This window comes from Sphaeramia orbicularis, chromosome 21 (assembly GCF_902148855.1).
Source record: "Sphaeramia orbicularis chromosome 21, fSphaOr1.1, whole genome shotgun sequence".
Taxonomy (NCBI): Eukaryota; Metazoa; Chordata; class Actinopteri; order Kurtiformes; family Apogonidae; genus Sphaeramia; species Sphaeramia orbicularis.
The window spans coordinates 52,872,409-52,898,987 of NC_043977.1; the positions used below are offsets into that span (position 1 = coordinate 52,872,409).

The following is a 26,579-nucleotide window of genomic DNA, read 5'->3' on the forward strand; positions in this document are numbered from 1 at the left end:
CATTAGTATTGCACTTTTCCCAGAAAGGTAGTTTTGAACAAACAACAAAAATCAAATCACAGTTCTGTCAGTTCACATTCTGCATTAAAATTACAACAAAAAAATTTCACATGAAGTGCAACATTAACAAGAGGGTAAACTGGTATTCTGTTTAACAAACTGAAGAGCAACACTGACAACACAATTAGCCAAATTATTGATTGATTTATTTATTTTTGTCAGAGCGAGGGGGTGTGTGTGTGCATTAATATACATGGGGGTGCAGTCCATAACTAACGCTGGCGTGAAACGAAAGCGAAACTTTACATACTTTCAACGTCCGGCTCCCGGATTCTATTCCTCTGTTATACAGCGTGTGTGAGAGAGAGAGAGACAGAGAGAGAGAGTAAGTGTAAGTGTTTGAGAACTACCGGACATAGGTGGTTGTCTTTCACCTGAACCCATAGTGATTCCAAACAGGACTGTAATGATGGTGGAGGGTCTTCAATCTCTTCCTTCCAGGTTCACATCACATTTGTTGTTATTTTTTTTTACCTTATGGCAGCAGCTATTTCATATTTCGGGTCCATGTGCGCTCCTTCAATATGTCTGTGTGGAACTTGTGTGGATTTAAAGTTCTGCATCGACCGACGTCTTTCGTTCCTTTTTCTTTTTCTCATTATACTGTGCCGTTTCGGTACAGCTGTGTACCGAACTGAACAGGTGTGCACCAAAACCGTTCGGTTCGGTATGTGGACCGTTACAGCCCTAGCTGACACTGTTGAATACTTCATACCTCGGTCCAGTAGCTGCACTGGGTCGGTGGCAGATGAGGGTTTGCTGAAGGCCTTGGACGTGATAGTGAGGACTCTGAAGGAGTAGCGTACACCTTTGGAAAGGGTGTTGATGGTGAAGGTGGTCTCCTTTAGGCCAGAGGCTATGATGGTCCACTGGATGGAGCCCAGGGCTTGTTGTTGGATAGCGTACATCAAAGAGCTGGGATCTGAAATGAGAACCACTTACAGCAAAATCCTCCAAATCAGTGAGAGTATGAGTTCACTATGTAGACCAGGGGTCTCAAATATGCGGCCCGGGGGGCAAATGTGGCCCGCCAAAGGTTTCAATCCGGCCCGTGGGATGACTTTGCAAAGTGCAAAAATTCCACAGATTCATTTTAGTTCAGGTTCCATATACAGACTAATATGATCTAAAGTAAAATATCCAACAAAAAAATAATGGCTCCATATTTTCTTCTCAGTTTGATGTGAAGAAAATATTCCATTATGCCTATAAATAATGACAACTTCAAATTTTTGTCTTTGTTTTAGTACAAAAAAATAACACTAAATTATGAAAATATTTACATTTACAAACTATCCTGTAACAATAAAATGTGAATAACCTGAACAAATATGAACAACCTGAAATGTCTAAAGAAAATTAAGCACAATTTTAACAATTTTCTGCCTGTTCCTCAGTGTTTAGTGTCTTTGTAGATCTGATCCATAATGCACATGTAGAAATGATAAATTGAAGCAGAATATTGTTAAAATTGCACTTATTTTTCTTATGAAATTTCTTTTTTTTTTCAGGTTATTCATATCTTTTTTGTTTGGATAGTTTATAAAAGTAAGTATTTTCATAATTTAATGGGGTTTTTTTGGCACTAAAAGAAAGACAAAAATTTGGAGTTGTCATTATTTATAGGTTATCTAATCTAATGTAATCTAAGTGAATCTAATCTAATTGAGTCTAATCTAGCCTAATCTAATCTAATTGAATCTTATTGAATCTAATCTAATTGAATCTAATCTAATCTAATATAATATAATCGAATCGAATCGAATCGAATCTAATCTAACTGAATCTAATCTAATCTAATCTAACTGTACATTAATGAACCTGACATTAGCTAACATGTCAGTAGTCCCTGTGACGTACCAATGGAGGGGTCCAGCCTTCTGGGTTTCTTCCAGCTTAAGGTCATGGTTTTACCAGTGATGGACTCTATGACTGGCGTCCCATCAGGCGGGTCAGGGAGGATATCTGAAAAGGATTGGCCAATCAAATTACATATCTATATTTAGCTTGTTTTTTCTCTGTGTTCTAAATTTACTTTGTTGCTTGATTGCAAAAAAAAGTCTGGAAATCACCAGTGACATAGAGGTGGGCGTAGCAGGTGGCCTTCCCAACTTTATTGGAAATGACACTTTTGTAGACACCGCCGTGGGCGTGGCATACGGAGCGGATGACGAGGCTGTGGACGTCTCGGACTGTGAAGAACCAAGCAAGAGATATGAAGGATATGAAATGCCGTGGTTTAGCAGCTCATCTTATTTGACTCGATGCCAACAGAACTTAGTACATTTGAGTTTTTAGTAGGGATGCACCGATTCCAAAACAATTATCGGGCATCAGCTCCGATACTCAGTGTGTGTACTTATACCTGTACTCGTAAAAGTAATCTGATACAACTGCACCAAAACCACTTACGGCCGCGTGACAGTCACAGTTCAGTGCAGCAGGTACAAGGAGGAGGAATAATGTGTGGGCAGTGTGAAGAGTGGAGATTTTTCAAAATAAATATCAGTGATAAAAGTAATGCTGACTGCAAGTAAGACAGACAGATACAGACGGAGCGTTCTGTCCATCCTCTGCGTACATTCCAGGTGCTGGTGGATGAGTACCCAGCAAGGTTATAATAGTTTTGGATTTTTCATTATAGTTTAGTTTTATTCAGTTTTGACGGTTTTTTTTACTCTAATTCAGTTAGTTTTAATTTGTTTTTAGAGCAGGTTCGCTAGTTTTTATTAGTTTTCTTTTTTTTTCTAAATGCTTATTTTTAGTTTAGTTTTAGTTGGGTTTTTTTTATATCTTTTATCTTCTTCTCTGTCATATTCAAATAAATCCCATACTGGACTCTGCTGCTTTCTCCCAACTTTAGTCTCCATGTTTCCAGGTAGAGTGGGGACCAGAAGACGACTCTAAACAACAAGTAACGAGAAGTGACGAAGCGTGAAGTGTTGTATGGTGCCGCTAGCTAAAATTGCTAGAGCGAAATAAATCGCTTTCGTATCAATCCGACATTGACAAAGACGAAAACGAAGGGAATTGTATCCATAATTTTTATCAATTTTAGTTAGTTTTGTAAACACACAATACAGTTTCAGTTAGTTATCATTTTTTTCTTTTAAGTATAGTTTTTATTTATTTCAGTTAGCAAAAATGTTTTTTCAATTCTAGTTTTCATCATTTCATTACTTTTCGTTAATGATAATAACCTTGGTACCCAGACAGAGAATACCAGTCGGAACCATGAAGGTAGAGGATCTGTTCAAAGAGCCACTGTGTGAGTTAGAGAAAAACTACTGACACATTTAGGACCACTACCCGGGGCTGGGCCGGTTTCCATCCTACTGATAATACTATGGAGGTACGGAGCGGTGCGGACCGCCGCCAGTGGAAGTGAAAACAAAACTTATCGCTCATTTCTCTTTTCTCTACCTGCTGAAGTTAAGCTTTTAAACCTTACCTGCAAAAACGATGTAATATTAATATCATATTAGTGTTACCTCTATCGTCTCCATGTTTGTTATTACTGACTTTCTTCTTCTCATAAAACTTTACTCTTCTTTGTGGTATTTGTCCAGTATGGTTAATTCAGAGCGACGCCCCCTGGTGGATTAATTGACAAACGCTCATTCCAACACATTAAATGTCAGTAGCAGCACTTTGTTCCAGTCAGACTAATGACAACGACAATAAAGCACATTTACAAAAGGAACTAAGAACTGGAATGGGATTAGTAAGTACTCATATCGGTACTCAGTATCGGCAAGTACTCAAATGTAAGTACTTGTACTTGTACTTGTACTCGGTCTGGAAAAAAGTGGTATTGGTGCATCCCTAGTTTTTAAGGTCTATTTGGCAGAACTTACATTGAGTCATCTTTCTGTCCTCAGTGCTCTCAATCCGTTTACCGTTATGGAACCAGACTATGGTTGGGTACGGAAAACCAGCGACTTTACATTTAAGCACCGCCTCCTTTCCTTCAATCACATCCAGGTCATAAAGGGGTTTGATAAAGTCAGGCATGGTGAAACGCTCCACCTCATTCTCAGGAACCTCTGGCTCCTCTGGGATGGATGGCATTTTTTCCAGTTTAGCCCTGAAAGTGAAACACAGACAGATTGAGCTCAGAGAATGTTTTATCCATAAATGTACCAAAAAAAAAAAAAAAAGCACAACAGCTATGAGATATGAAAACACAGTGAATGAAAGGTTCCTACATCTGTGAGGAGATGGCAGGGCGTGGCTCTTGGATGTAGAGTTCTGCCGAGCTTTCCGCTTCACCGTGACTGTTTCGGGCGATGACCGTGTAGAAACCTTCATCCTCATTCGTCACATGAGAAATGATTAGAGAGTGTCGACCACCCTCCTGAAGAATGCGGATGTCTTCATTTTCTGTGAGTGGATGGTCTGAAAATAGGCGAGAGTTACTTTCTGACTTGAACTGAAATATATTTTTAATTTAGATACTGGAGTTTTAGGATGAATTGTTTTAGTATTAAGTAGTTATTGTTTTAACATAGTATTCTTTTGTTTAATCTGTTTTACTTAAATAATGTTAATAGTGAGTTCTCTGTGACCAGGATTTATGTAGTACTCTGTTGCAAGGTTATAATAGTTTTGGATTTTTCATTATAGTTTAGTTTTATTTAGTTTTGATTTTTTTTTTCTCTAATTCGGTTAGTTTTAATCCATTTTAGAGCAGGTTTGCTAGTTTTTATAAGTTTTTTTTTTTCTAAATGCTTAGTTTTAGTTTAGTTTCAGTATTAATTTTAGTTTTGTCGTATCTTTCATCTTCTTCGCCGTTGTATTCAAATAAATCGCAGACACGACTCTGCTTTCTCCCAACTTTAGTCTCCATGTTTCCAGGTAGAGTGGGGACAAGAAGATGACTCTAAATGACAAGTGACGAGAAGTGACGGACTGTGAAATTCTGTATGGTGCCGCTAGCGAAAATTGCTAGAGCGATCTATATCACTTTCGTATCAATTTGACATTGACAAAAATGAAAACGAAGGGAATTTTATCCATAACTTTTATACGTTTTGGTAAGTTTTCTAAGCACACAATACAATTTCAGTTAGTCAGTCAGTTTTATATATATATATATATATATATATATATATATATATATATATATATATATATATCCTTCTCCAAATTGTTCTATTCCTGCTGCTTGCTTTGTTTACAGAACATACTGTGCATTACAGTCATATTTCACATAATAAACACTTTAATCTTCACTGACCCTGAGGCTTTTTCTACTTGGTAGAAGTCCTACTAGTAGTTCATAAAGGAAAATGTGTGTGTGCGTGTAGAACACTTGACCATCTGTCAAACAGAACACGAACAATTCACAGTAAATTCACTCACATTTATCTACACACACCACTTAGATATAGGCCTGTGTTTGACAGCTTTGTGTGATTCATTCAGTCACTGTCTGTGTTCTGTGTGTTCTGTGTGTTCTATGTGTTCTGTGTGTTCTGTGTGTTCTGTGTGCTCTGTGTGTTCTGTGTGTTCTGTGTGTTCTGTGTGATCTGTGTGTTCTGTGTGTTCTGTGTGATCTGTGTGTTCTGTGTGTTCTGTGTGATCTGTGTGTTCTGTGTGTTCTATGTGCTCTGTGTGTTCTGTGTGCTCTGTGTGTTCTATGTGTTCTATGTGTTCTGTGTGTTCTGTGTGATCTGTGTGTTATATGTGTTCTGTGTGTTCTGTGTGTTCTGTGTGTTCTGTGTGATCGGTGTGATCGGTGTGATCTGTGTGTTCTGTGTGCTCTGTGTGTTCTGTGTGTTCTGTGTGTTCTGTGTGTTCTATGTGCTCTGTGTGTTCTGTGTGTTCTATGTGTTCTATGTGTTCTGTGTGTTCTGTGTGATCTGTGTGTTCTATGTGTTCTGTGTGTTCTGTGTGTTCTGTGTGCTCTGTGTGTTCTATGTGTTCTGTGTGTTCTGTGTGATCTGTGTGTTCTATGTGTTCTGTGTGTTCTGTGTGTTCTGTGTGATCTGTGTGTTCTATGTGTTCTGTGTGTTCTGTGTGTTCTGTGTGTTCTATGTGTTCTGTGTGATCTGTGTGTTCTGTGTGTTCTGTGTGATCTGTGTGTTCTGTGTGTTCTGTGTGTTCTATGTGCTCTGTGTGTTCTGTGTGCTCTGTGTGTTCTATGTGTTCTGTGTGATCTGTGTGTTCTGTGTGCTCTGTGTGTTCTATGTGTTCTGTGTGATCTGTGTGTTCTATGTGTTCTGTGTGTTCTGTGTGCTCTGTGTGCTCTGTGTGTTCTATGTGTTCTGTGTGTTCTGTGTGCTCTGTGTGTTCTATGTGTTCTGTGTGATCTGTGTGTTCTATGTGTTCTGTGTGTTCTGTGTGATCTGTGTGTTATATGTGTTCTGTGTGTTCTGTGTGCTCTGTGTGTTCTGTGTGCTCTGTGTGTTCTATGTGTTCTGTGTGTTCTGTGTGATCTGTGTGTTATATGTGTTCTGTGTGTTCTGTGTGTTCTGTGTGTTCTGTGTGATCGGTGTGATCGGTGTGATCTGTGTGTTCTGTGTGTTCTGTGTGTTCTGTGTGATCGGTGTGATCGGTGTGATCTGTGTGTTCTGTGTGCTCTGTGTGTTCTGTGTGTTCTGTGTGTTCTGTGTGATCGGTGTGATCGGTGTGATCTGTGTGTTCTGTGTGTTCTGTGTGTTCTGTGTGATCTGTGTGTTCTATGTGTTCTGTGTGTTCTGTGTGATCTGTGTGTTCTATGTGTTCTGTGTGTTCTGTGTGTTCTGTGTGTTCTATGTGTTCTGTGTGTTCTGTGTGATCTGTGTGTTCTATGTGTTCTGTGTGTTCTGTGTGATCTGTGTGTTCTGTGTGTTCTGTGTGATCTGTGTGTTCTATGTGTTCTGTGTGTTCTGTGTGATCTGTGTGTTCTATGTGTTCTGTGTGTTCTGTGGGATCTGTGTGTTCTGTGTGATCTGTGTGTTCTATGTGTTCTGTGTGTTCTGTGTGTTCTATGTGTTCTATGTGTTCTGTGTGTTCTGTGTGATCTGTGTGTTCTATGTGTTCTGTGTGTTCTGTGTGATCTGTGTGTTCTATGTGTTCTGTGTGTTCTGTGTGATCTGTGTGTTCTATGTGTTCTGTGTGTTCTGTGGGATCTGTGTGTTCTATGTGTTCTGTGTGTTCTGTGTGATCTGTATGTTCTATGTGTTCTGTGTGTTCTGTGGGATCTGTGTGTTCTATGTGTTCTGTGTGTTCTGTGTGTTCTGTGTGTTCTGTGTGATCTGTGTGTTCTATGTGTTCTATGTGTTCTGTGTGTTCTGTGTGTTCTGTGGGATCTGTGTGTTCTATGTGTTCTGTGTGTTCTGTGGGATCTGTGTGTTCCGTGTGTTCTGTGTGTTCTGTGTGTTCTGTGTGTTCTGTGGGATCTGTGTGTTCTGTGTGTTCTGTGTGTTCTGTGTGATCTGTGTGTTCTATGTGTTCTGTGTGTTCTATGTGTTCTGTGTGATCTGTGTGTTCTATGTGTTCTGTGTGTTCTGTGTGTTCTATGTGTTCTGTGTGTTCTGTGTGTTCTATGTGTTCTGTGTGTTCTGTGGGATCTGTGTGTTCTGTGGTAAATGCCCCTGTGGTTTTTCTGGTGTGCAGACCCAAATGTTGCTGGAATAGACAGTTGTCTGTTCCTGATTATTAGACTAGTTCAGATTTTACTCCCTTCACCATAAAAACTCCAGTTATAAACACCTGCATTGCCCCCCACACACACACACACACACACACACACACATGCGCGCCTCCCATCACAACCCCAAAAGAATCAAGACAGTCAGATACCGAACAGGTGGGGCCTCAGCACAGCTGATGCTCAGTAGGTGACACTTCAGACTGTGACACCACAGACTGGGGTGTGATTCCTGACCGATGAAATGAACTGTTAAGGTGAACAGACTGTTGTGTGTAAAACGCTGAGTCTTACCAAAGTGACTCCAGATGACCTTAGGAGCGGGTGTCCCACTGACTTTACAGTCGAAACGAGCATTACGACCCTCGATCACTTCCAGAACATCCAGTTTACGGGTGAACAGAGGTTCGACCGAGGGCATGACTTTGAGTTTACCACATGAGGTAATTTCCTCTGTAAATTCAAAACATAGGACTTAGTAATAGCACAAGACAAAACAGAACTACGACTAACTTTCTCTTTATTTTGATTGTGCAGGGTCACCTTTAGCCGTGCTCAGTTTGCACATGTACGTCCCGCTGTCGTCCTCGTGCACAGAGTTGAGCAGCAGTCGACAGTTTCTTCCATCAAAGTGCATTTTACAGTTGAGCAGAGCAGGTTGGATCAGTTTCCCATCTGCGAGCCAGTCCACGTCAGTGTCTTTGGGTCCGATGATGTGACACTCGAACAGAACAGTATCTCCAGCCTTGGCGGTGATGTCCCTGACCGGGCGGATGATGGCCAGGCCCGGCTCCACTGGGGGGGCTGGAACACAGGAACCACATGGGTCTGAAGGAGCCCTTATATCCAAACCACACACTACGCACCTGTGAGTCTGTTTACATGACCATAGAAATCTGATAACTGTTAGTAATCAGATCACTGTAATAATCAGATCTGATGCATTTAAATGCACTTCAGAAATGTGATAATTATAAACCCTGGTTTACTTCGTATGTACATAGTGATGGTAGAATCAAACTTCCTGTTATTGTCTTCCACTTATGTTTGACCACGTAACTTCTGTTTTCTATTATTTTAATTGTATTTACACATGTGCAGATGAAAAAGAATAAAATAAACCAGATTAACCTGTATACGTGCAGGAAAACATCAGAGTATTACGGACAAATCCAGGTGTGTTAATCTGATTTATTATAATCAGATTACTGCTGTTATCTGATTAAACAGATTAGATTAGACTGTTTATGTGATCAATAATAATCTGATAACTCCAGAAATCAGATAATGATCAGAGTATTAGTGTGGATGTAAACTCATTGTTTTTATTACTAACATTTCCAGTGTGTGATCCCAAGTGACATCTAGTGGTGAAATTGCAAATTGAAACCAGGTACAACACAGTAGAAACAGTAATGCACCTGAACACTGATCATCTGACATATAATGGAAAGAGGAAGAAGAAGGAGTCTGTTTAACACTTTGGTCCAAGAGCTCAATGATCGGCCTGTTGGGTTTGGATGCTGTAAAATTATAATAATAAAAGTTTAGAATGCAAAGAGTTCTGGTTGTGTTGTACAATTTTGATGGTAACTGACTCTGTTGGGTTTCTGTAAACTGGCTTCAGAGTCTGGTTCAACCAGCTCTGTATGTCAAGTGTGATGAGATAACTTTTGTTATGATTTGACGCTACATAAATAAAATTTGATTTAATTTGACTAAGCACTTGTGAAAAATGTTAAGCATGTCTAATAGTAAAGCCCTAATCCTTCCAGTCTGCCCTATGGGAAAGAACATTTACAGTGGTGAATGGTGAGAGACATTTAAGGTTTTGGTCCAGTTTGAATTAATTCATCAGTTACACAAATGATGTTTGTCAATTTAAAATGTGTGTTGAAATGATTATCATTATTAGTGTATCAGTGTGCTAGCCACTAGTAGTATCAACACATAAATACACAGTGCAGCATAGTGGATTATAAGGTGCCTGGGGTAAAATAAAAATTTAAAAAAAAAGTGATTTTTTTTTTTTTTTAATTTCAGGCAGCACTAATGAAAGCATAATTCTGAATATTGTAATCTATTTTTGTATTCACGTCTGTAAATCTTAACCCATGAAGACCCAGAGAAGCCTATGTGAATGTATATGTGTATGTATGTAGCAGTGTATATATGTATTTGTACATGTATATGTAAGTGTATGTGCATGGGTACATATATGTGTGTATATGCATATATGTGTATGCATGTATATGTAGGTGTATGTGTATGTATATATATGTATATGGTAGTATGTATGTATCTACGGGGTGGGGAAGCAAATTTTACAATATTTTGAGGCAGGGATTGAAAGACAGTGTATGACCAATTAGTTTATTGAAAGTCATGAGAATTTATTTGCCACAAGAAAATTTACATCATAGAAAATGTTTTTATTCTATGTGTCCTCCTTCTTTCTCAATAACTGCCTTCACACGCTTCCTGAAACTTGCGCAAGTGTTCCTCAAATATCCGGGTGACAACTTCTCCCATTCTTCTTTAATAGTATCTTCCAGACTTTCTCGTAATAGTTTTGCTCATAGTCATTCTCTTCTTTCCATTATAAACAGTCTTTATGGACACTCCAACTATTTTTGAAATCTCCTTTGGTGTGACGAGTGCATTCAGTAAATCACACACTCTTTGACGTTTGCTTTCCTGATTACTCATATGGGCAAAAGTTTCTGAAAAGGTATGGATAATAGTGTTAGGTATGATTATGACATCAGTATATGTTTGGTTTCAAAACAGTTGATGTAGTGCCTGCTGAGAAAAAACAACTAAATGTTCACTGTAAATTTTGCTTCCCCACCCTGTATATATAGACAGATATATATAGATAAAGATATATGTGTATGTATATGTGTGTATATATGTATGTATGTGTATGTGTGTATGTATGTATGTATTTATGTATATATGTACATATTGCTGGTTTAGACAAAGGGGTGAGAGCTAATAAGCTATGCTTCTTCTCACTCCTTTTCGAATATGACTTTTTATTTTGTGTGTGTATCATTATTTTATGCTTCCTTGAATTTTCATTTCTATATTATGTTGTGCAAAGAAGTCAATTAGTAGCAATCAGGAAGCTTATATCCTTCCATATTTGAAATAAATCAATTAAAAAAAAAGAAAAAAAAACATCCACCGCCAACCAAAACCATCTACTGATCTAAACTGTTTAATACCTGTTGATCCACTAATCCTATTAATGCATGTCAATAATTGGTGAAAATACAGTTTGTCATCTTTTCATGGTCATCAGATATGACCCATTTGGATGTTCAGAGGCTCCGTAGTTACCGTGGAAACACTGTCATCCTCTCCAACATTGATTCACCAGTAAAATCCATGGAGTTGGATCAATGACAGTGGATGGACACACTGAGTTTATTTCAGTTAATGAGTGATTGGACTGATAAAGTCACTATTTCTTCAGTTTTCTCTGTTTTTGATAAAATAACCTTTGCATTTTCTCTGAGCTTTAATGATTTTAATCTACATTATCAGTGAATTAAATATAGGTAAAAAAAAAAAATTGTCACTGAAAAATGTCAAATGTTAAGGATCATATTATATTAAATGGTACTAAATCACTAAAGACAAGTTTAATACAAAAAATCCTTTGGGAGGTGTCATAAAAGTAGCACTGGGTCTTCATGGGTTAATTAATGCACAACCCCAATTAACAAAAATGTGCGACACTTTTTTGGACTTGGGGTTGTGGCACTACGCTTTATTAAAATGTAAAGTTTATGATTATGAGATTTATAAACACGACAAAACAGACATCAGAGGGCGCTTTGGAAAATAATGGAAAGTAGGAGGGAAAACACACATACCTTTGACCTCCAGCCGTGCTTCACACTGCTTCGTTCCGTACTCATTAATGATCTTACAGATGTAAATCCCAGAGTCGGATCTGACGGCTGATTTGATCTTCATCTCAAATGTTCCTTCTTCTGTCTCACCCACAATGTGACGTGGGCCTGTTTTCACTGTGACTCTGTCCCTCAGCCTAGAAAACAGCAGAACCAGGAGGATACAAGTCATTTAATAATAACAGGAGTTCTCAAACTTTTTACAGTGGAGTACCCCCTGAAATAGACTTCATTATCCAAGTACCCCAACTCTCGCTTCTTTTTTTGAAAAAAATTAGACAAAATTTGGTGTCTGTTTATATTTTCAGAACTTTGTAAACAACATATATATATAACTGTAATAAATATATATATAACACATTTTTTAAAGTAGATTTTGTGTAAAATATAAACTGAAAAGTGTCCTCTTTCATTGATAAGAAAAATAAATATATTGGTCACTACTTAAAAAATGAACCTTTCATCACCAAAACATAATAACTTGTCTACTCAAATAAATTCATTTTGAATAATATAAAATAGAAATGTTTTTCAAATGTTACCAAAGTTTAACCCTTTCATGCATGAATTATGAAAAAATGTTTCTAGATAAATTTTAGATTAATTGTATTTATCAAAATTAGGTTAAAAGTGCACTTTGATTATTTATTTATTTATTAAATATATATGACTTTATTAAGAAGATATTTAACCTCCTGAGACCCAGGAAAGTACAAGTTTTGGCTGTTTTTAATTAAATAATTGCCTGTATTGGAAACATCATGATGCAACAGTGTTTTCAGATGCTTTTTGTAAAAAAAAAAATTATGGAATGTCCTTTGGACAGGCCTTTTTTGTTTGTTTGTTTGTTTGTTTGTTTGTTTGTTTGTTTGTTTGTTTTATAAAGTTGTGAACCTCTTGTCCAAACGTGGACAGTAAACCCATGTCTGGGTCTGAGGAGGTTCACTGTAGCAGATCCCAGATCAGTCCACATTCTCCAACTCAGATGATCCTTTAGTTCATTGTACATCTGAGGGTCTGTACAGACTGAACCCTTGTGGTTTGGACCATAGTACCTTTAGAGCCCTTTGGAAAGGGAGTTAACTTTGTCCACAAATTTGGATGTGGATGTCAGGGTTAAACAAGATGACTGACAATAAAACTATTATATGAATGTATTTATTGTGTTTTATATTTCAGCACTGATTCTTATTATTTATTTTGTATTCAGTACATGATGACTTATTTAATGTATTTTATCCCCTGGGCGTCTTCCAAGTACCCCTGGGGGTATGTGTACCCCACTTTGGGAACCCCTGAATTATAACAGGAATGCAGTGAAAAAAGAACAACCATAATTGCAGAGCTAACAGAATGTGATATGAAGGGGGCGATGATCTCGTCTGAGTCATGACAAAGTCCAATAACGACACCTGTTTGAATGATTCAGCCTCAGCTTCAGGATACCGTATTTTATCAAGAGCAAAAGAAACAATGCTCTTATTGTTGATCTTAGCCTCAACACCACTGATTCCAGGTGAAGTAATAAAATAAATTTGGATCTTTAGACTCCAGTCGCAGATATATAGGCAAAAAGCAGAAAGTGAGTCCTAAAGGTGAAGTAAGTTCAGTAAATGTGTGTTTACATTATTTTTGAAATAATCTGTATTTATAGTAAGATTTGTATGTGTAACCACTGTGGTAATTTCCCATCTGTGTTGTGTAATTTGTTCTGTAGTGTCCCACAGGTGGAAGAAGGAGGAGTATAACCCAAATGCAAATTTATTCTGAACATAAAGAAAATACAATAACGTGGCGGTATAACGTAGCACAATTAGCCTTAGCTTAGCACATCACAAATGACACTGAAAGGTACAATCCAGAACTATCAACTACAATCATATGACTTCAAAGTGATCATTGGGTCATATTTTACATGCTAAAATAACCAATTAAATATTAATTTCTGATTGCTAAATTTTGTTTATGTGGAGGACCGAGCCTGTAGACCTACTGTAAACATCCTGACTAGCTTCTGTTTCAGCCAGCAGGAGAAGCCCCTGAACCAGTGACCAAAGCAGAACTCTGTTTCATGTGTTTATGTGAAGTTTGTGCTGAAGTCCGTTTTGTGTTGAATCACTTTTTTAATGGTGTTAGCTAACTGCATCCAAAGGTAACAGGTGTTTCTGTTTCCTAAGCTAACTGGAGCTAACTAACTGAGTCTTACTTGCCTACATTTATGATAACTTGGGTTTGTTTTGTACAGCGGGGGTCTCAAACATGCAGCCCGCCAAAGGTTCCAGTCTGGTCCCCTGGGATGAATTTGCAAAATGCAAAAATTCCAGATTCATTTTAGTTCAAGTTCCACATACAGATCAATATGATCTGAAGTAAAATATCCTACAAAAAAATAATGACTCCATATTTTCTTCTCAGTTTGATGTGGAGAAAATATTACATTATGTCCATAAATAATGACAACTTCAAATTTTTGTCTTTGTTTTAATACAAAAAAATAACATTAAATTATGAAAATATTTACATTTACAAACTATCCTGTAAAAATAAAACGTGAATAACCTGAACAAATATGAACAACCTGAAATGTCTAAAGAAAATTAAGCACAATTTTAACAGTTTTCTGCCTGTTACTAAGTGTTTAGTGTCTTTGTAGATCCGATCCGTAATGCACATGTAAAAATGATAAGTTGAGGCTAGGGATGTAATGATTACCGGTATAATGATAAACCGCGGTAAAATTGCAGACGGTTAGTATTACCGTTTAATTGTAATTATCATGATAACTGTGTTTGATTACCACACTTTTCCGGAGAAAACGCCATTGTAAAGCTATGCTTTTATGTCAAATATTTGAGTAGAGTTTTCATTTATTACAATTTTAATTTTATATACTTAACATTTGGAACCAATTTTCACTTTTAAAGTCTTTGAAAAGGTTCGTTAAGCATCTTTGTGTTTTTTATGCAATAAATTATATACATTTTTCAAATCAGATTTTATATATTTTTTGTTATTTGGCCTTTTATGTTTTTATAGTAGATTAAAGTGGAAAAAATAATAGGCAGATGATATAGATGAAGTTGTGCTGAAAAAAAGATACCAAACATGTTAACATGTACAGTAAACATTTGTTTATATAGTATATAAAGGAAAAAATCAAAAGTACTGAAAAACGGACAAAATAGGCTCAGACCACTAAGGGTGAATACTTGAATGTTTCTGCAACAGAAGGTACATTGTGCCTATTATTTTTTGTTTGTTTGTTTGTTTGTTTTGTATGTTTGTTTGTTTTTTTTCAAAACACAACTTGGTTAAATTATTTCAGTGTGTGTATTAGTACTTTTTGAACATTTTGAGCACAATTTTAACAATACCATGATAATAATGATAACCATGACAATTTTGGTCACAGTAACCATGATATAAAATTTTCATATCATTACATCCCTAGTTGAGGCAGAATATTGTTAATATTGCACTTATTTTTCTTAAGAAATTTAAGTTTTTTCAGGTTATACATATTTTTTTTGTTTGGATAGTTTATAAAAGTAAGTATTTTCATAATTTAATGTTTTGTTTTGTTTTGTTTTTTTTGCACTAAAACAAAGACAAAAATTTGGAGTTGTCATTATTTATAGGTTATTATGCTGTTATTTTACTGGTCCAGCCCATTGGAGATCAAATTGGGCTGAATGTGGCCCCTGAAAGAAAATGAGTTTGAGACCCATGTTGTACAGAAATAAATCCTTCTGCTCATTCCCAGGGTCTTCACATTTTCTCTTCCACTCTGCAGTAGTAATAGTATTCAACACCAGCTGAAAAATGGAGTTAGCGAACATCAACACAATCAGCTCCAGTCTCAACACAGCCTCTGGCACAAACTTCAGGTCTAATACCACCGGCAGCTTCTAGTCACTGCCTTCCAAAAGCCTGGCTCTCACCGAGTGAACATCTGTGTGGAAAAGTACGTCAACACATTTTGAACAGGATTCTGAACTTCTGAATAAAAGTTGTTTTTTTTTTTTTATGGCTTGACTGTAGTTGTGGTTACAAACTTACACGGACAAGACAGTGGAGATGGACTGAAAGACACAATAATCACAGAGTTTCCAGATGCATTAACCCTTTAACAACCGCAATCTCTCCAGTGCTGCATTTTGCACTTTACAGCGTTCCAATTACTGTAACTTCTGGACCGTTTGCACTATCCACAAAGTTCAAACGGCAGAGGAAAGCTGAGAACCTTAGATTTCTGACACTATACAACACTTTATGGCACCTGTGGGTCCAATCAAGCGGTAACACATGGACACATTTGGTGTTCAACAGTCTCTGTCATGTCAGCAGAGTAACTTATTGTCCCTTTGCACCGACGTCACAGTTATCATGTGACTAGGGGTTCAGCGCCATGGTGGACGGCAAAAGCAACACAAGAAACAAACGAATGAGCGACGGATTATGTCTACCAGCACTGAAAATAAAGTTTTGGAGTTGTCCTGTGAAGTGACTAACCTTACTGGACGGCACAAAGAACGCTATTTGGAGATGCTAACGATAGCAGGGCTAGCGACCGACCCACACCTTCTCCCTCCTGATGTGTTTACGGATCTAGCAAAATCCTCCAGTCTACTGGAGTTTAAAGCACACAGTCTGTCCCATTCTGTTCTAAATGGAGTGTCCCCATACATAGGTGCAGATCTAAAAGCAGACTACAGTCTGGATGATACCTGTTCTTAGTCTCAGGTTAGATTACCCAGTCGCTGTACTGCGCTCACGGCAGAGGAATTGATCTCATAATGGTAAAGGAAAGATACAGCTAATGTTAGCTAGCTAGCTGTGTATGTTTTTAACATGTTTCCTCCAACATGCCATCAAAACTCAAATAGACTGGAACCAAAAGCAGCTCTAATGAACTAATGTTGTGTAATAATGTTAGTGTCTGTCATCAGTAGCCTACAGTATTAGCTCTGCTGTTGAAGTGTCTGCTTTTCTACTATCTACACACAGTAATATGTACAGTTCCACCACTAGAACATATGGAACAGCATAATAACAATAACAGTATTTCATAGAACGTAGTGTAGCTGGTACAAAGTCACACACTACAACACCAGAGCTAATATTGAACGTACTTATGACAGCCACTGGAACAGAGTGGCTCATAGTAGTTAACCCAGTCTACCACCTAGCTAGCATTTGGTGGAGCTAATATGCTATGGACATAAACAGAGCCTGTTCTATCTGTAATATCAGGTCCATCAGATCCAGGCTCTGTCTGGAACCAGTGAAGAAGGATGGAACTGTTGTGTGCAACCACTGTACGTGTGAAGTAGGGTTAAAAAAACTAACAAAAACAAGAACGTTCAGATCAAATTCGATATTAGTCGGTTTGCCGTCCAGTGTGCCGTCCGACACTTCCGCCGTCCATCATGGCGCTTGTTTGCAAACAGAGCGGGACGTAACGTGCAAAGGGTCAATAAGTATGATACATGTTTGAGTAGGTATTTAGAAACACTTTAACATTATGTATAACAAAATTTGGGGAGATAAAATTTTTAGGTGAAAAATGTCAAATTACTGCTCGGTAACTCAGTAGACTTGAAACAGACATCAAATTTTTAAGCTTTACGCAAACATTCAAAACATGCAGTTCTCGACAGAAATTGATATCAAGTAGGACCAAATCTTATTACATATTGTTTTCAACTACACTGAAAGTAAATGTTGGAGTAAAATATTGAAAAGTCTCTTTTTTATTGACATGAGAATGTGGTAACATGTGGACAGGTTGCCATAGTAACACGTGGACGACTGTACCATTGTATGCATTACCCAAAATATTGACTTATTTTTTAAAAGCAAGCCAGATATAATCACAATGCTTTTCTGCCTCTGTCCAGTTTAATATATACTGAACAAAAATATAAACGCACCACTTTTGTTTTTGCTCCCATTTTTCATGAGCTGAACTCAAAGATCTAAAACTTTTTCTGTGTACACACAAGGTTTATTTCTCTCAAATATTGTTCACAAATCTGTTTAAATTTGTGTTGGTGAACACTTCTTCTTTGCTGAGATAATCCTTCCACCTCACAGGTGTGGCATATCAAGATGCTGATTAGACAGCAGGATTTTTGCACAGGTGTGTCTTAGGCTGGCCACAATAAAAGGCCACTCCAAAATGTGCAGTTTTATCACACAGCACAATACCACAGATGTCACAAGTTTTGAGGGAATATGCAGTTGGCATGCTGACTTCAGGAATCTCCACCAGAGCTTTTGCCTGTGAATTGAATGTTCTGTGCGACTGTGCGAGGACTGTGCGAGGAAAATGGTGGTCACACCAAATACTGACTGGTTTTCTGACCCCCCTGGACCACCCAATACAGTAAAAGTGCACATTTTAGAGTGGCCTTTTATTGTGGCCAGCCTAAGTCACACCTGTGCAATAATCCTGCTGTCTAATCAGCATCTTGATCTGCCACACCTGTGAGGTGGATGGATTATCTCAGCAAAGGACAAAGGAGAAGTGCTCACTAACACAGATTTAGACAAATTTATGAACAATATTTGAGAGAAATAGGCCTTTTGTGGTCGTAGAAAAAGTTTTAGATCTTTGAGTTCAGCTCATGAAAAATGGGAGCAAAAACAAAAGTGGTGCGTTTATATTTTTGTTCAGTGTACATTATATAGACTAAATGTCATCTAAAATTAACCTGCATTTGAAACATAGTATAGCAAACTATTACATGACCAAAATCAAATTAATTTTAGCCCAAAAAAAATGTCTCCATTTCGAATGTCTGGGGTCAAAAGAAATTTGTGATGTTAAAATGGGGTCACGAGACAAAAAAGGTTGGGAACCACTGCTTTAATTGCAAAGAAAACATGAGGACACCTAGGCGGCCTGTTCTATTGGCAGTCTTAAAAGGGTTAAAGCTGCTCTAGAACAACCGATGCAGCCGAGCAGGTTTGTCCATGATGCACATTAATGGAGGTGGTGCCCATGTGTCATGCAGGAGATCAGTATGAGTAGTACAATGAAATGAGAGGACCTACCAATAGAGCATGGGTTTGGGCTGTCCACTTATTCGGACAAACATGGTGACTTCCTGTCCTTCAATGACAGCTTGGTCAGTCATTGTTACCTGTTTGAAATGTAATGAAATGTTAGACGTTAGGAGGTGCATTTTATTCGTAGCAGATGAGATGAGTAAATCCACACTGATAACAGAGACGTTCTGCACGAACCACATTTCCATGCAGGTTCAGTGGTAAGTTACTAATTAGAAATGTGGTTGAGTATGTTTCAAAGCATAACATTTGAATTTCATACTCCAAAACGAAAACCCATTTACACTGAGGGATCTGTGACAAAGCTCTCTACACAGTCTCACCAGGAATGCAGGGGGTTGTTTAAAGCGTGTGTCGATTATACTTCTAGGCTCTGGCCCATAATCCATGCTCTCCTCAAGGGGACTGAGGTACTCCTCATCAGATGTGATTGGGCTGCTAATTTCCATCGGTATTCTCAGGTTTCCTTTAGATTCTTGTACAGACTCTGTAAAAGAGAAAATCATTATTATTATTATTATTATTATTATTATTATTATTATTATTATTATTATTATTATTATTATTTATTTATTTATTTATTTTTTATTGATTTAGTTCAAATATGGAAATGATACAAGCTTCCTGATTGCTACTAACTGACTTCTTTGCACAACATAATATAGAAATGAAAAGTCAAGGAAGCATAAAATAATGATATACACAAAAAGAAAAAAAAAAAAAGTCCTATTCGAAAAGGAGTGAGAAGAAGCATAACTTATTAGCTATCACCCCTTTGTCTAAACCAACAATATGTACATATACTGTATACATACATATATGTATGCAAATACATACATATACATACATACATATATACACCCATACGTACACACACACACACACACATACATACATACATGTACACATGCATACATATACAAATCCATATATATATATATATATATATATATATATATATATATATATATATATATATATATATATATATATATGTATAATTTTCAATGAGACTAAGTTGTCCAATCCACTGATAAAAACTGTATTTGGACAGTTCATCAGTGCTTATACATGTTATACATTCACAAAAACACATTTATTCAACATTTTTGTTGTGAAACCTCCAGTAATTACACAAGATGATTGTCAATTAACAAACAAGTCTTGTTAAACTTACAGAACAAATACTTCTTTTACGGTTAATTGTAGTAATTTTATCTCGTTTTATTTATTTTTTATTTTTTTTATTTTTTTTACAGTATTAAACTTTAAATTAATAGTTTAATCTCATAAATGGAAAATAAATATTTGTGAAATTATGATACATTTGCAAATGTATTTTAACTGTATTTTTCTGTGAAAAAAGAAAAAATTTCTTTAAAAAGTGGAAATTTTGTGGTTATTCACAGTTACAGTTTTTTCATGTTACTTTACATTTAACATGTAAAATCACAGTCTATTTTTGTAATTTCATTGATATTTTCCTGTATCTTAAAAATACAGGAGAAATCTGTAACATAAACAGTGAAAATTCTGTTAAATTACAGATTATTTTTTTTACAGTGTATGCTCTTTTTGTCAGTGCTGCTTATTGAAGTGAAAGCATTGAAGTTCAAAGTTAATGTATTGAAAACACACCTAACAGTATAATTAGAATGTTTAGATGTCAGATGTGATATCCGAACAATAGTGGATTCACAGTGAGTGGAGCCAGTAAGCCTCAGCGGGCAATTTATAGGTTCAGTTTTGCCTCCGAGTTGCTATGGTAACTATAAGTGAGGTTGTTCAGCTGGAATATATGGCACACACACACACACACATTTTACTGAAGAAGATAATGACAATGGAGCACAAGAGAAATCAGCGGAAAAAACAAAAAATAACTGGGATAATGTGTTATGGAGAACTAGATTTTTAAAAATGAGCTTTGCTGTGTCAAAAATACTGGTAAGTATTTAGTCACAAGCATCCAAGTTAAACCCTTAATGAAGTTATTTATGCCGAGCAATCAATAACAAAAGCTTTGGCTCATAATTTGAGTAAGACCTTTAGCTCAGTACAGTCTGATGTAAACCTACCTGCTTTCACTGTCAGGGTGGCGCTGCTGGATGCTCTGCCCATCTGATTAACTGCAGTTACACAGTATTTTCCACCGTTACTAACTTTAGCCGATTTGATGAGCAGACTGTGTCGTTCACCCTCCACCTTGACTGCAACATTTCCACTGGAGGTGATTTCAGTGTTGTCTTTTGTCCAGGTAACTTTAACAAAGAAACATGAAACAACGGGTTAATAATAGGGGTGTAAGAAAATATCGGTTCTGCAATATATCGCAATATTTCATTTCACAATACTGCAGCGGTCTCAAACTCATTTTCTTTCAGGGGCCACATTCAGCTCGATTTGATCTCCAGTGGGCCGGACCAGTAAAATAATAACATAATAACCTATAAATAATGACAACTCTAAATTTTTGTCTGTGTTTTAGTGAAAAAAACATTAAATTATGAAAATATTTACTTTTATAAACTATCCAAACAAAAAAGATGTGAATAACCTGAAAAAAATGAAATTTCTTAAGAAAAATAAGTGCAATTTTAACAATATTATACCTCAACTTATCATTTCTACATGTGCATTATGGATCAGATCTACAAAGACACTAAACACTTAATAACAGGCAGAAAATTGTTGAAATTGTGCTTAATTTTCTTTAGACATTTCAGGTTGTTCATATTTGTTCAGGTTGTTCACATTTTATTGTTACAGGATAGTTTGTAAATGTAAATGTTTTCATAATTTAATGTTATTTTTTTGCACTAAAACAAAGACAAAAATTTGAAGTTATCATTATTTACAGACATAATGTAAATTTTTTTTTTCACATAAAATTGAGAAGAAAATATGGAGTCATTCTTTTTTGTAGGTTATTCTGCTGTTATTATTTTACTGTAGATCATATTAGTCTGTATGTGGAACCTGAACTAAAATGAGTTCAACAGCATTTTGCAAATTCATCCCACGGGCCGCATCTTTGAGACCCCTGCAATACTGTATCAATATTAAAAAGTACTGTATTGAGATTTTTAGGTATTTATTCAAATGCAGATATTGAGGAGGTACTTTTTTTTCTATATTGTTTATATTTTATGTATTATTATTTAACAATGTTTTATTAAATAATGGTTGTTTCAATCATCCTAAAAGCACTTTTTACTGTCTGAGAGGTAGATGTTAGTTCCTTTGTTGGGAAAAAAATAATGTTCTGACGTGTTCTGAACTAATAGAATATGAACATTTGAACAGGATCTTAAACTGTAATGTCTGTATAACATCATTTAAGTTTGAACACAGGAACATTTTGTGATATAGCATTAGATCCTGTTGCGATTAAATAAAAATGTGTGTAGTATTTGTGCAGATTGCTGGTGTAATTCAATTCTTGCAGGAAATAATCATTTTTAAAAAAAATAACACACAAAAAAAATGTGCCTTTTTAACAGTATCATGAAATATCGTGATATATCGTATTGTGATCCTAGTATTGGGATTTGTATCGTATCGCCACATTCTTGCCAATACACAGCCCTCGTTAATAAATGAAAAAATTTACATATTTTCTCACAAACAGTTTAAAACGGAGGTCTTCAAAGTGCAACACTCTACCTTCAGGGGTTGGGGTGCCGGCAATAATACATTTTAGTAAGACGTCTGCACCAGCAACTGCCACAGTGTCCTGGAGGGAGAACTCAAACATGGGGGCTTCCATTGGGTCTTCACCAGCAGACACATAGGAATCATCTGAAGAATCTGCCCAGTTTGAAAAAACGACAAGATGAATGCATGTAAGACAATGAAGGATAAGGTCCTCTTTACAAAAAAGCTCAATGACAGAAGCAAATCTAACCTAACTCTGGAGACATCGGTCGCGTCCGACGGTTCTTTCCTTTGGTCTTTTGCTGTTTTCCATCCTTCGCACTTGTCTGTAGAGGCTCACTTTTTTTAACAGGGTCAGCTTCCATTTTTTCATCTTCAACGACAATTGCTGGGACCTTTATTATGGAGGCTGCTATGGGAAGCTCTACATTCATTTTTTCCTCAGTTGGAGTGACAGGGGTCATCCTGGGGGGTTTGAGAGGAGGCGGAGAGGGCAAATCTTGTGCAATGACAGATTTTCTTGTTACCAGTGGACTCTCTGGTCTGTTTTCAATTTTTCTTACTACTATGTCTATTGGTGTCTTTCTTCCAGATGTGTCATCCTTTTGTAAGGTTTGCATATGAGATTCTTGAATGTGCTGGGACTCTTGCATTCGAGATACCCTTTGTACAAGTGGACTTGGGGGCCTACGTTCAACCTTGCGTAACGTCATTTCAGCAACATTTCTGCTTGGCGACTCTTCCCTTCGTTGATGGTATAATGCCGGTGAAGATGATCTCTGAATAAGTTCTGTGACAGGGCTGACTCTACTTAGCTCTCTTACGGAGCGTTGTCCCGGTAAATCAGACAACTGCATTGACTCTGGGGTGCCTGCTACCTCTCCTAACCTACTGACCATGACATTTGGTGGACTAATGTTCGATGTTTTGGGTTGGGTTTTATGATATTCTTGCTGCACTGATTGCTGATTTAATCCTTTCTCTTGCTGTTCTTTTGCCCATTGGGCACGCTCCCTTTCTTGAAGCCTTTGAAGGACCTGTGGAGGAATAGGTTCAATTTTCCTGAAAGGCAGAGGTTGTCTGCCCCTTAGGGTGAGCTGTTCAGTTGAAAATGATTTCTTCAGATGAGGTTTTCCGACAAGTTTTTTAATTCTTTGGAGCTCTTCAGTGAACTTGTTCTCAATGTCCTGAACTTTTTGTGTGTAACGAGGTTTCTCTTCCAGGGAAGCTGCTCTCTGTCTGAAATTAGATCTCCGTTCAGCAGCATCCTCTTTCAAAGCCTCTCTCAGATCTTCCCTTGAACTTTCTCTAGAGATGCCTAGCCGACTTCCCCCATCATCTGAATCGACAGACCCTGCACGATTGAAACCTGCCCAGGATCTTCCTGAAATGGATCCTTCTGGAATATCAAGACTTCGTCTACGCTCTTCTAAGCCTCGGACCTTCTCAAAGACCTTTGAACTTGCCCTGGTCAGCTTTGGGGATGGTCTGGGAGTAAATTCTTTTCTGGAGTAGTCACTCAGTGGAGTTTGTGGTCGGGAGTCCTGGTTGTTACTTTGGGACACAGATTTTGGCTGCTTAACCTTTTCTTCAAACTCTCCTGGCACTGTGTCTTGATAATCAGTTGGTACAACAATTTTCTTTCGCAAGCTGAGAGGTGTTGTTGAACCAGAGCGACTTGGCATTGGAGAAGTGGAGGTGTGTTTGCCAAATCTTGGTGATGGGGGTGGGAGAACTTGTGGAGGAGATTCTCTTGAAAAATCATCTGACTGGCTCCTGAAAGAAAAGATTTGAGGCAAAGTCTGAAAGACGTTTGGCTTTTTAACCTCCTCAGACCCAGCTAGGAGTTTTCTGTCCACATTTGTGGACAAGAGTTTCGCAACTTTATACAAAAAAAAGAAAAGAAAACTGTCCACCACAAAGGACATTCCATAAAAATTTTAAAAACTGCATCTGAAAAAACTGTTGCATCATGATGTTTCCAATATACGCACTTATTTAATAAAAAACAAAAAAAGCTTGTACTTTGCTGGCATTTCCTGGGTCTTAGGAGGTTAAATTTCAGTTTGAATTTTGCCGTCACAATTGATCAATTCAATGAGCACATGCAGAATTTCTTGAAAACTCTGAGTAGTTATTGCAGCATTGAGTTCTTGCCTGGTTGTGTTAGAATGATCCTCGTGCCTTTCTCTTGTATTGTCATCATCTGCAGATTTGTCCATCACTGCATCATGGGAGATACGATTATAGCATGTGAAGCCAAACAATTGGGTTGGAATTCAGTAGAAAACAAAGTATATTTAAAGCTGTAATAGTCTATATTTTTCTAAAAACAATGAATTAAATGACTGAAATAAAATGGTTGCTTCATAATCTCACTGAAAGTCTACAATGTCGTGTTAATTTACTATGTAAAAGGAGTAAAGAATCCTGAAAATATCAAATCTGAATTTTGAGTTTTTTCCTCAAAAAAGTATTTTTCAATTGAGATAATATTACTTAATTTAATAGTTGACAAATAATTGATTAATCTTTGTTGTTCCGATGTTACCAATGACCAAGATGGTCCTTCGAAAAAAATGTAAGTTAATTCTCACTATTGTAATACTATTCATAAAAACATGAATATTGAAACAGAAATAGAAGAAAACGGTAATACAAAATCAATAAATAAGTACCTGTATGTGCAGACTGGTCCTCAAGCTCTCTGTCGTCTTTGGTCTCAAATTGATCTCCCTCTTCATCTTCTGTTGTTTCAGAATCTGAATAAAAAGAAATAAATCAGTGATTAAATCAATGATACAAATTTTAATGAACTTAAATAATGGGATGGGGAAAATGATGTCTGCATTGTACCTGAACTGGAATAAATGTCACATACACGCAATGCAACACATTATATATTTGGCCTTTCTGCACCAGTGGAAAGCTGTTTCCATAGCGACAGCACAAGATACAAAGAGAACCACTATCACTACAAGAACAAATAAGACATGGTATGCGCTTCAGGTGTTGAATTTGGCAAAAAGTAACAAACAATTATGAGTAAAAATACTGATTGTAATGTCAGGACAACAGACGGTCATGAATGTGTCTTCACAAAATGTTTTTAATTGACTCAAAGGCTGAATAAAGCTTGTAACTAGGGCTGTGTATTGGAAATAATCTGGCAATACGATATAAATCACAATACTAGGATCACGATACAATATATCACGATACTGTTAAAAAAGCAATTTTTTGCTTGTTTCTTTTTTTTCTGATTTCCTGGAAAAATTTAATTACGCCAGAAATATGTACAAATACTAAACACATTTTTATTTGATCAGAACAGGATCTAATGTGATATCACAAACTGTTTCTAATTCTCCTAGTTTCCAAAGGAACTAAAATCTGCCTCTCTCATACAGTAAAAAGTGCTTTTAGTATCCTTCAAATAACCATTATTTGATAAAACAGTGTTCAATAATAATGAATAAAATATAAACAAAAAAGAAAAACAAAAACAAAAATGAACCTTTGCCACATCTGCATTTGAATAAATACCTAAAATTATTGATACAGTACTTTTTAATATCGATACAGTATTATGAAATGAAATATCGTGATATATTGGAGCACTGTTATTTTCTGACACCCCTACTTGTAACATGTACACTGTAAAAAAGAAAAATCTGTAATATAACAGAATTTTCACTGTTTATTTTACAGGTTTTTCCTGTATTTTTAAGATGCAGAAAAATATCAATGAAATTACAAAAACAGACTCTGATTTTACACGTCAAATGTAAAATAATATGAAAAAACTGTAACTGTGAATAACCATAAAATTTCCTTTTTTTTTTTTAAGAATTTTTTTCTTTTTTCACAGAAAAATACAGTTAAAATACATTGGCAAATGTATCGTAATTTCACAAATATTTCTTTTCTATTTATGAGATTAAACTGTTAATTTAAAGTTTAATACTGTAAAAAAAAATAATAAAACAAGATAAAATTACTGACAATTAACTGTAAAAGAAGTATTTGTTCTGTAAGTTTAACAAGACTCGTTTGTTAATTGACAAATAGTTTGTGTAATTACGGGAGGTTTCACAACAAAAATGTTGAATAAATGTATTTTTGTGAATGTATAACATGTATAAGCACTGATAAACTGTCCAAATACAATTTTTATCAGTGGATTGTACAACTTAGTCTCATTGAAAATTATACATATATATATATAT

General features: G+C 36.4%; 1 protein-coding gene across 1 annotated transcript in view; it reads right to left on the bottom strand.

The window, feature by feature from the left end:
• Positions 1 to 24,107, bottom strand: part of spegb (striated muscle enriched protein kinase b) — a 62,191-nt gene extending 38,084 nt beyond the window's left edge. The window contains exons 1-13 of the mRNA XM_030125093.1: positions 22,601 to 24,107; positions 22,360 to 22,503; positions 20,772 to 20,954; positions 19,017 to 19,180; positions 18,679 to 18,767; positions 11,581 to 11,756; positions 8,240 to 8,500; positions 7,991 to 8,149; positions 4,269 to 4,458; positions 3,918 to 4,147; positions 2,133 to 2,252; positions 1,921 to 2,025; positions 776 to 982 (exon numbers count right to left, since the gene is read on the bottom strand). Of these exons, the coding sequence (XP_029980953.1) occupies positions 776 to 982; positions 1,921 to 2,025; positions 2,133 to 2,252; positions 3,918 to 4,147; positions 4,269 to 4,458; positions 7,991 to 8,149; positions 8,240 to 8,500; positions 11,581 to 11,756; positions 18,679 to 18,767; positions 19,017 to 19,180; positions 20,772 to 20,954; positions 22,360 to 22,503; positions 22,601 to 24,035 (3,463 nt within the window). The 5' untranslated portion in view covers positions 24,036 to 24,107. The remainder of the gene's footprint in view (positions 1 to 775; positions 983 to 1,920; positions 2,026 to 2,132; positions 2,253 to 3,917; positions 4,148 to 4,268; positions 4,459 to 7,990; positions 8,150 to 8,239; positions 8,501 to 11,580; positions 11,757 to 18,678; positions 18,768 to 19,016; positions 19,181 to 20,771; positions 20,955 to 22,359; positions 22,504 to 22,600) is intronic.
• Positions 24,108 to 26,579: the final 2,472 nt, after the last annotated feature.